The 10,000-nt window shown below is 54.5% G+C and overlaps 1 protein-coding gene across 1 annotated transcript in view; it reads left to right on the top strand.

Moving 5' to 3' along the window:
* LOC310951943 (uncharacterized protein) overlaps nucleotides 1-10,000 on the top strand; it is a gene marked incomplete at its 3' end in the record, with an annotated part of 15,160 nt that overhangs the window by 1,858 nt on the left and 3,302 nt on the right. Inside the window, 9 exon segments of the mRNA XM_083920429.1 lie at nucleotides 1,141-1,254; nucleotides 1,432-1,561; nucleotides 2,177-2,233; nucleotides 2,382-2,469; nucleotides 2,578-3,209; nucleotides 3,212-3,292; nucleotides 3,560-3,818; nucleotides 3,893-3,959; nucleotides 4,191-4,447. Coding sequence (XP_083776555.1) covers nucleotides 1,141-1,254; nucleotides 1,432-1,561; nucleotides 2,177-2,233; nucleotides 2,382-2,469; nucleotides 2,578-3,209; nucleotides 3,212-3,292; nucleotides 3,560-3,818; nucleotides 3,893-3,959; nucleotides 4,191-4,447 — 1,685 coding nt within the window.

The raw sequence follows: 10,000 nt of genomic DNA, 5'->3' as shown, positions 1-10,000 counted from the left end.
AAAGGAGGTTGGTCCTGTAGAACCTCAGACTGAAGAGGAACCAGGTGGATCCAGTCCTGGACCTGGACCAGGACCAGCTCTGCACTCTCCAGGATCCTGGAGGGGGTCTGGGAGTGGGCCCATCCGGTCTACATGTGCTTTGTGGATCTGGAGAAGGCCCATGACCGGGTCCCTGGAGATACTGTGGGAGGTGCTGGGGGAGTCTGGGGTGAGGGGGTCACTTCTGAGGGGGTCCAGTCTCTGTACCCCCAAAGAGAGAGCTGGGTCCGGATCCTGGGCAGTGAGGCGGAGTGGTTCCCGGTGGGGGGTCGGCCTCCTCCAGGGGGGGCACTCTGTCCCCAATCCTGTTTGTGGTTTTCATGGACAGGATATGAGGCGTAGTCGTGGTGGGGAGGGGCTGCAGGTGGGTGGGCTGAGGATCTGGTCTCTGACGTGGTCCTGATGGCGTCGTGGGTCAGGGACCTTCAGCACTCACTGGATCGGTTCACAGCCGAGTGTGAAACGGCCGGGATGAGGATCAGCACCTCTGAATCTGAGGCCCGTGGCTCTCAGCAGGAAACCGCTGGATTGTTCCTCCGGGTCTGGAACGAGTCCTGACCCAAGTGAAGGACTTCAAGGACCTCGGGATCTGGTTCACGAGTGAGGGGACGATGGAGCAGCGGGGGCGGAGCTGCAGTTGCTCTACCCCTCAGTCCTGGTTCCTACCCTCACCTGTGGTCCCTGAAAGCTGGGTCAGGACCCAAAGAACCAGGTCCAGGTCAGGACCCAAAGAAACAGGTCCAGGTCAGGACCCAAAGAACCAGGTCCAGGTCAGGACCCAAAGAACAGGTCCAGGTCAGGACCCACAGAACCAGGTCCAGGTCAGGACCCACAGAACCAGGTCCAGGTCAGGACCCAAAGAACCAGGTCCAGGTCAGGACCCAAAGAACCAGGTCCAGGACATCTGGTCTGGATGAACCTGGGCGACAGCAGCAGGGACTGACCGCGCTGCTCCAGTAAAGTCCCCTTTGTTACAGGCCCCGCCCCCTGCTCGCCCCTCAGCCCTGTCCTGTGATCTTATTGGCTGATGAGCTGTCAGGCATCAGGAGTGAGTCTGTGATGGAGTGATGATGTCATGTTAGCTGTGTTCTCATTGGTCAGGAGCTGACGGGGGCGGTTCCCACTGACTTCCCTCTGGAGGCGGGAGAGAAGCCTCCCTGTGTCCGACGGCGAGGAGGGGCGTCTCGCCACGGGACCAGGAAGTGTCGAGCAGAGGTGAGACACGTGACCTCTGACCCTGTGATGTCATCCTGCAGAATATGAATAACCAGACCTGTGTCTGTGTGTGTGTGTGTGTGTGTGTGTGGTGTGTGTGTGTGCGTGTGTGGTTGTGCGTGTGTGTCTGTGTGTCTGTGCGTGTGTGTGTGTGTGTGTGTGTGTGTGTGTGAGCAGGAGGAAGACTCTCAGCGCTCGAAGCCGAAGAAAACTTTATTCAGCGCCGCTCTGAGGAAACACAGCGACTCTGAACACAACACACACACACACCACGGGAAGAGGACCGTACACAGAGGCTGCCACACAGGTAACACACACACCACACACACACACACACACACACACACACACACACACACACACACACACAAAGACACACACACACACACACACACAGACACACACACACACACACACACACAGAATCACACACACACACACACACACGCACACACACACACACACACACACACACACACACAGAATCACACGCACACACACACACACACACACACACACACACACAGAATCACACACACACACACACACACACACACACACACAGAGACACACACACACACACACACACAGACACACACACACACAGCTGGCAGTAGATGAGAAGCCATTGTTTCACGGAGACGAGGAAATTTGTTTCTTCCTGCCTTTGTTCTGAAAGTGTGTGTGTGTGTGTGTGTGTCTGTGTGTGTGTGTGTGTGTGTGTGTGTGTGTGTGTGTGTGTGTGTGTGTGTGTGTCTGTCTGTCTGTGTGTGTGTGTGTGTCTGTGTGTGTGTGTGTGTGTGTGTGTGTGTGTGTGTGTCTGTGTCTGTGTCTGTGTCTGTGTCTGTGTGTGTGTGTGTGTGTCTGTGTGTGTCTGTGTGTGTGTGTGTGTGTGTGTGTGTGTGTGTGTGTGTGTGTGCAGACGACACAGTGCGGTCTGAGAGCAGCTCCACGTCAGACTCTGCAGGTCTGGAGAACGGTAACAAACTCTCTGTGAAACATATTTAAGAGTTAGTGTGAAGAGACAACAGGAAATGACATCATCAACACTGTTATTATTATTATTATTATTATTATTATTATATTAATATTTAATATCCTGAGTCCTCTGTGCGTGTGTGTCTCAGAGGACGGCGTGTCCCCGGCTCGTCCCCTGGTCTCTGGGTCTCCAGTCGAGGTTTTCTTCCACAACAAGACGAGGAACTCTCTGCACAGGTTAGCATGACCACCGCGACGCTAACAGCTAACAGCTAACCGTTAGCTGTTAGCCGTTAGCTGTTAGCTGTTAGCTCCTCTGTGTCACGCGTCCCTCTCGTCTTTCAGGACGGACCCTCCTGAGACTCTTCAGACACATAAGCCCCTCCCCCCTCAGGACGCCTCCTCCTCTGACCCAGGACCAGCAGGGGAGAGCGGGGTCAGGGTGAACGCAGCCCGTCACAGTAACAGCTCCGATGGCGTGCTGGACCGCGTCGCCCCCGCTGAAGAGGAGGGGGGGCCGCAGCAGAGGGGGTTGTGGGTAAACGGCCTGGCGGGGTCCAGAGGAACCAACGCCGCCGGAGAGTTCAGGAGCTCCGAGACGCTGACAGACGGAAGGACGAGGGTGAGGACGAGTAACGGGCTGGGGGAGGGGGGCGGGGCGGGGCGAGGGCGAGGCGGCGGGTACAGCGAGGTGCTGCTGGACTACGTGTGGGGCAAACAGCAGCAGCTGCAGCGCCAACAGTCCCAGCCCAACAGCAGGCAGCCAATCACATCGCACCACCAGCTGCTGTACGACGCCTTCTCCGCCCAGCAGCCGCCGGCGGACCCGCCCACCTACCGCGGTCACCCGGGCGACCAGCGCCGAGTCAAAGTGACCCGCACCAAATCCTGCGGCCCCTTCCTCCCGGTGCAGACAGATTCCCATAATCCTCCTCTGCCTGCCATCCAGCCGGACCCCCACCCCCACCTGCTGCCCCCCGACCGCCGCAGCTGCCCCCCGCCCAGGACGCCCAGCTGGAGGACGCCACCAGGAGCCTCCACAAGGCCCTCGCCCTGGAAGGTGAGCGCCAATCAAGCACTTCCTGTGACATCAGAGAGCTGCGTGTCATTTACGTCTGAGAGGAAGAAGGTGTGCTTTTATTGTGAAGGGCAGGAAGTTAAAACACAAAGTGTCAGCGTGAGCGTAGCTGCTGAGAGGGACCCGGGGTGGTTTTGTGTGGGGGGGCTCAGACTTGAGGGTCTGACCTGAAAGTCCTGGTTTAGAATCTTTAAGGTGCGTCGAGGTCGAGGTTGAGGTTGTGACCCGGGTGACGTGTGTGATTGACAGGTCTGAGGGACTGGTACCTGAGGAACACGATAGGCTCCGCCCACCAAAACCAGGCCGACGGAAAGGTGAGCGCTAAGGTGAACGGGAGGGTCAAAGGTCAGGCCGCAGGGGGAGGAGCTCCGCAGGGCCGGCGGAGGACTCAAGGCGTCTTCCAGCAGTCGACCTATCAGACGGAGTCGAGTCATCAACACGCCGCGCCTCATCACAAACGGACGCTGCCGCATTCGGCCACGTTCCACGGGCAGCCCCTGCACGGCAGGTAGGCGTCGGCTCACCTGTCCGGGTTCAGACCCACGCCGTGACCTCACCGCTCTCTCTCTCTCTCTCTCTCAGGTCTGTGGACGGCTCGCTCTACCACGACTCCTTCCCGCCGCACAAGCAGAAGAGCAGCCGTCTCCTGGCACTCTGGTCTGACTGACCGACCAATCAGGACGCTGACGGACATCTGCGCGGACCAACCCCGGGGCTGGCTTCCTGGGATCCACCTGTGTGGAGGATGATGATGTCACGTCCTGCTGGCGGCCGCGGTCCCGCCTCAGGTGCAACTTTAAAGCTCCACTGCAGGTTTTTTACGCTCGGGTCCTTTTTAACGTTTTTACTGCGCTCGATAATCAGGAGCACGGTTTTCTAGACTCAGATCACGAGCTCAGACCAGCTCAGTCCAGCTCAGTCCAGCTCAGACCAGCTCAGTCCAGCTCAGTCCAGCTCAGACCAGCTCAGTCCAGCTCAGTCCAGCTCAGACCAGCTCAGTCCAGCTCAGACCAGCTCAGTCCAGCTCAGTCCAGCTCAGTCCAGCAGACCAGCTCAGTCCAGCTCAGTCCAGCTCAGACCAGCTCAGACCAGCAGACCAGCAGTCCTCAAAGGGGACCATGAACTACTGATCCTCAGGTGAGTCCAGACCCAAACCAGCAGCTGAGTCCAGCAGCTGAGACCAGCAGCTGAGTCCAGCAGCTGAGCCTCTTCAGGGCGTCACAGTCTGGACTCGACGTCTCTGCACTAAAGTTCAACGGCAACGTCTGGGACCCCCTCCCTCCCTGGTACCCCCCCCCCCTAAACAACCACCGACATCCTAAACAACCACCGACACCAGTGACACCCCAAAAACCACCAACACCAGTGACACCCCAAAAACCACCGACACCAGTGACACCCAAAAAACCACCAACACCAGTGACACCCCAAAGACCACCGACACCAGTGACACCCCAAAAACCACCAACACCAATGACACCCCAAACACCACCGACACCAGGGACACCCCAAAGACCACCGACACCAGTGACACCCCAAAGACCACCGACACCAGTGACACCCCAAAAACCACCAACACCAGTGACACCCCAAAAACCACCGACACCAGTGACACCCCAAAAACCACCGACACCAGTGACACCCCAAAAACCACCGACACCAGTGACACCCAAACAACCACCAACACCAGTGACACCCCAAAGACCACCGACACCAGTGACACCCCAAACAACCACCAACACCAGTGACACCCAAACAACCACCAACACCAGTGACACCCCAAAAACCACCAACACCAGTGACACCCCAAACACCACCGACACCAGGGACACCTCAAAGACCACCGACACCAGTGACACCCCAAAGACCACCGACACCAGTGACACCCCAAAGACCACCAACACCAGTGACACCCCAAACACCACCGACACCAGTGACACCCCAAAGACCACCGACACCAGTGACACCCCAAAAACCACCAACACCAGTGACACCCCAAAAACCACCGACACCAGTGACACCCCAAAAACCACCGACACCAGTGACACCCCAAAAACCACCAACACCAGTGACACCCCAAAAACCACCGACACCAGTGACACCCCAAAAACCACCGACGCCAGTGACACCCCAAAAACCACCGACACCAGTGACACCCAAACAACCACCAACACCAGTGACACCCCAAAGACCACCGACACCAGTGACACCCCAAACAACCACCAACACCAGTGACACCCAAACAACCACCAACACCAGTGACACCCCAAAAACCACCAACACCAGTGACACCCCAAACACCACCGACACCAGGGACACCTCAAAGACCACCGACACCAGTGACACCCCAAAGACCACCGACACCAGTGACACCCCAAAAACCACCAACACCAGTGACACCCCAAAAACCACCGACACCAGTGACACCCCAAAAACCACCGACACCAGTGACACCCAAACAACCACCAACACCAGTGACACCCCAAAAACCACCAACACCAGTGACACCCCAAAAACCACCAACACCAGTGACACCCCAAAAACCACCGACACCAGTGACACCCCAAAAACCACCGACACCAGTGACACCCCAAAAACCACCGACACCAGTGACACCCAAACAACCACCAACACCAGTGACACCCCAAAAACCACCGACACCAGTGACACCCAAACAACCACCAACACCAGTGACACCCCAAAAACCACCAACACCAGTGACACCCCAAAGACCACCGACACCAGTGACACCCCAAAGACCAGTTACACCCCAAACAACCACCAACACCAGTGACACCCAAACAACCACCAACACCAGTGACACCCCAAAAACCACCAACACCAGTGACACCCAAACAACCACCAACACCAGTGACACCCCAAAGACCACCGACACCAGTGACACCCCAAAAACCACCGACACCAGTGACACCCCAAAAACCACCAACACCAGTGACACCCCAAACAACCACCAACACCAGTGACACCCCAAAAACCACCGACACCAGTGACACCCCAAAGACCACCAACACCAGTGACACCCCAAAAACCACCGACACCAGTGACACCCCAAAGACCACCGACACCAGTGACACCCCAAAAACCACCAACACCAGTGACACCCCAAACACCACCGACACCAGTGACACCCCAAAAACCACCGACACCAGTGACACCCCAAAAACCACCGACACCAGTGACACCCAAACAACCACCAACACCAGTGACACCCCAAAAACCACCGACACCAGTGACACCCCAAAGACCACCAACACCAGTGACACCCCAAAAACCACCGACACCAGTGACACCCCAAAGACCAGTTACACCCCAAACAACCACCAACACCAGTGACACCCAAACAACCACCAACACCAGTGACACCCCAAAAACCACCAACACCAGTGACACCCAAACAACCACCAACACCAGTGACACCCCAAAGACCACCGACACCAGTGACACCCCAAAAACCACCAACACCAGTGACACCCAAACAACCACCAACACCAGTGACACCCCAAAAACCACCGACACCAGTGACACCCCAAAAACCACCAACACCAGTGACACCCCAAACACCACCGACACCAGGGACACCCCAAAGACCACCGACACCAGTGACACCCCAAAGACCACCGACACCAGTGACACCCCAAAAACCACCAACACCAGTGACACCCCAAACACCACCGACACCAGTGACACCCCAAAAACCACCGACACCAGTGACACCCCAAAAACCACCGACACCAGTGACACCCAAACAACCACCAACACCAGTGACACCCCAAAAACCACCGACACCAGTGACACCCCAAAGACCACCAACACCAGTGACACCCCAAAAACCACCGACACCAGTGACACCCCAAAAACCACCAACACCAGTGACACCCCAAAAACCACCAACACCAGTGACACCCCAAAAACCACCAACACCAGTGACACCCAAACAACCACCAACACCAGTGACACCCCAAAAACCACCAACACCAGTGACACCCCAAAAACCAGCGACACCAGTGACACCCCAAAAACCACCGACACCAGTGACACCCCAAAAACCACCAACACCAGTGACACCCCAAAAACCACCAACACCAGTGACACCCCAAAAACCACCGACACCAGTGACACCCCAAAAACCACCAACACCAGTGACACCCCAAAGACCAGTGTGTTTGTTCGCTGGTTCAAGTTAAACATTCCTCTCAGAAGAAAATGTTCCCAGCCTGTTGTTAGCATGTTGCTAGCGTGTTGCTAGCGCGTTGTTAGCGCGTTGCCAGCGCGTTGCCAGCGCGTTGCCAGCGCGTTGCTAGTGTGTTGCTAGCGCGTTTTTAGCACGTTCATCTTCCTGAGACGAACTTCCTGTCAGGCTCTGACGGGTCTCGGGTCTGAGAGCAATAAGAGGAGCGAGTCCACGCCGTGTTTCGACCTTTTCAACGTTTCAGGATCAAAATGTTTTGCAGCGACAATCAGACGATGATGTCACAGCGGTGACGAGCTGAGCCTGTTTTCTACAGAGGTCCGTGAACTCACCACCAATGAGATGCAGCTTTATAAAAGAGTCTGACGGAGCGAAGGAGCTTCTCGTGACCCTGATGTTCTCTGTTGATGAGTCATCAGTGACACCTTTGTGTTGTGCGTCTGTGCTTTTATCCTCGATTCTTTCAAAGTAAAACAGAAACCGTCTCCTGCGCTCTTTCACACCCATGAAGAAGAAACTGAGTCCGGCCGCCGCTCTGCACCGTTAAAGGTTGAACCTGCAGACATCACTTTCATCTGCACTTAGCTGCAACGGCTAACGCTAACGGCTAACGCTAACTGTCAGCCAAACTCCTCTAATCCTTGTTTTGATGCTGTGGTTTTCTGGAGGGGACGGGTTCAAACAGGCTCAAACAGACTCCGCTCTCCTGGAGCTACTGGGCCGGGTCTGACCAACCTGGCAACCCCACTGCTGGGCCGGGTCTGACCAACCTGGCAACCCCACTGCTGGACTTATACTTTGTTGTTGAGACGATCTGGAGACTCTAGATGGAGCTGATCGTTCTGCAGGTTCAACCTTTAAGGCTTAAAGTCTGTGGCAGGTGTGTTTCACCTGTGACGTCACGTTCTGTGGCAGCCAATCAGGGCCCTCGTTGTTAAAGATGACGGCGTCAAACTGAGACTGTGACTTTATCATCTGTGGGATTAAAGAGGTTTATTCACGGCCCCACCACAGGAGCGGGCGCTGCTGCTGTCACACTGACGCTGATTGGCTGATCCGTGGTTACTGTCCGCCGCCTGAATGATGTCATTTATGGTGCGTTCCAGTTCCCCGGGACGTGGGAGCTTTGAGCGCTCTCAGCGTTTCAGTGTCAGCGCCTCACGGCTCTGACGGCTGCACACGCACGTCCATCACTGATGCGTTCACTGACACATCAGCAGGCGTCTGAAAGACACTAATGTCAGCTCTCTGACAGTGTTTACCACCGGGCGGCGGCCATCTTTAAATATCGTTCAGTTCAGAGTCACACCAAAGACTGTGGTGTGTTCAGGAGCACAGGAAACGGCAGTTCTCCTATTTAACTCGATCAAACAGAGTTCAGCACAAAATTCAGATCATATAAATAAATACTGCGACTTTATCTGTGTGTGTGTGTGTGTGTGTGTGTGTGTGTGTGTGTGTGTGTGACATCACAGCTGTCATGATGCGTTCAGGTGCACTCTGTACAGTCGGTGTTTCTAAAGTCTTTTTCTAACTCTTTGCTCATTTGTACTTTTTCACTCTTCTTCTTCCTGTTTGTGTGAAAATGTAAATAAATAATGAATGAAACGCTGTAAACAACATGTTTCTGAATAAACATTCCACTGTACACAGAAAACGTGTGTTAAAGAGTCCTCTAGGAGCATAAACGTGTGTTAAAGTGTCCTCTAGGAGCATAAACGTGTGTTAAAGTGTCCTCTAGGAGCATAAACGTGTGCTAAAGTGTCCTCTAGGAGCATAAACGTGTGCTAAAGTGTCCTCTAGGAGCATAAACGTGTGCTTAAGTGTCCTCTAGGAGCATAGACGTGTGTTAAAGTGTCCTCTAGGAGCATAAACGTGTGCTAAAGTGTCCTCTAGGAGCATAAACGTGTGTTAAAGTGTCCTCTAGGAGCATAAACGTGTGTTAAAGTGTCCTCTAGGAGACTAAACGTGTGCTAAAGTGTCCTCTAGGAGCATAAACGTGTGTTAAAGTGTCCTCTAGGAGCATAAACGTGTGTTAAAGTGTCCTCTAGGAGCATAAACGTGTGCTAAAGTGTCCTCTAGGAGCATAAACGTGTGTTAAAGTGTCCTCTAGGAGCATAAACGTGTGTTAAAGGTTCCTCTAGGAGCATAAACGTGTGTTAAAGTGTCCTCTAGGAGCATAAACGTGTGTTAAAGTGTCCTCTAGGAGCATAAATGTGTGCTAAAGTGTCCTCTAGGAGCATAAACGTGTGTTAAAGTGTCCTCTAGGAGCATAAATGTGTGCTAAAGTGTCCTCTAGGAGCATAAACGTGTGTTAAAGGTTCCTCTAGGAGCATAAATGTGTGTTAAAGTGTCCTCTAGGAGCATAAACGTGTGTTAAAGTGTCCTCTAGGAGCATAAATGTGTGTTAAAGGTTCCTCTAGGAGCATAAACGTGTGTTAAAGTGTCCTCTAGGAGCATAAACGTGTGTTAAAGTGTCC

The sequence above is a fragment of the Echiichthys vipera genome, assembly GCF_963691815.1.
Source record: "Echiichthys vipera genome assembly, chromosome: 9".
In the NCBI taxonomy this organism is placed as follows: Eukaryota; Metazoa; Chordata; class Actinopteri; order Perciformes; family Trachinidae; genus Echiichthys; species Echiichthys vipera.
Note: the sequence above shows the minus strand (reverse complement) of the source record. Positions and strands in the feature narration are given on the sequence as shown.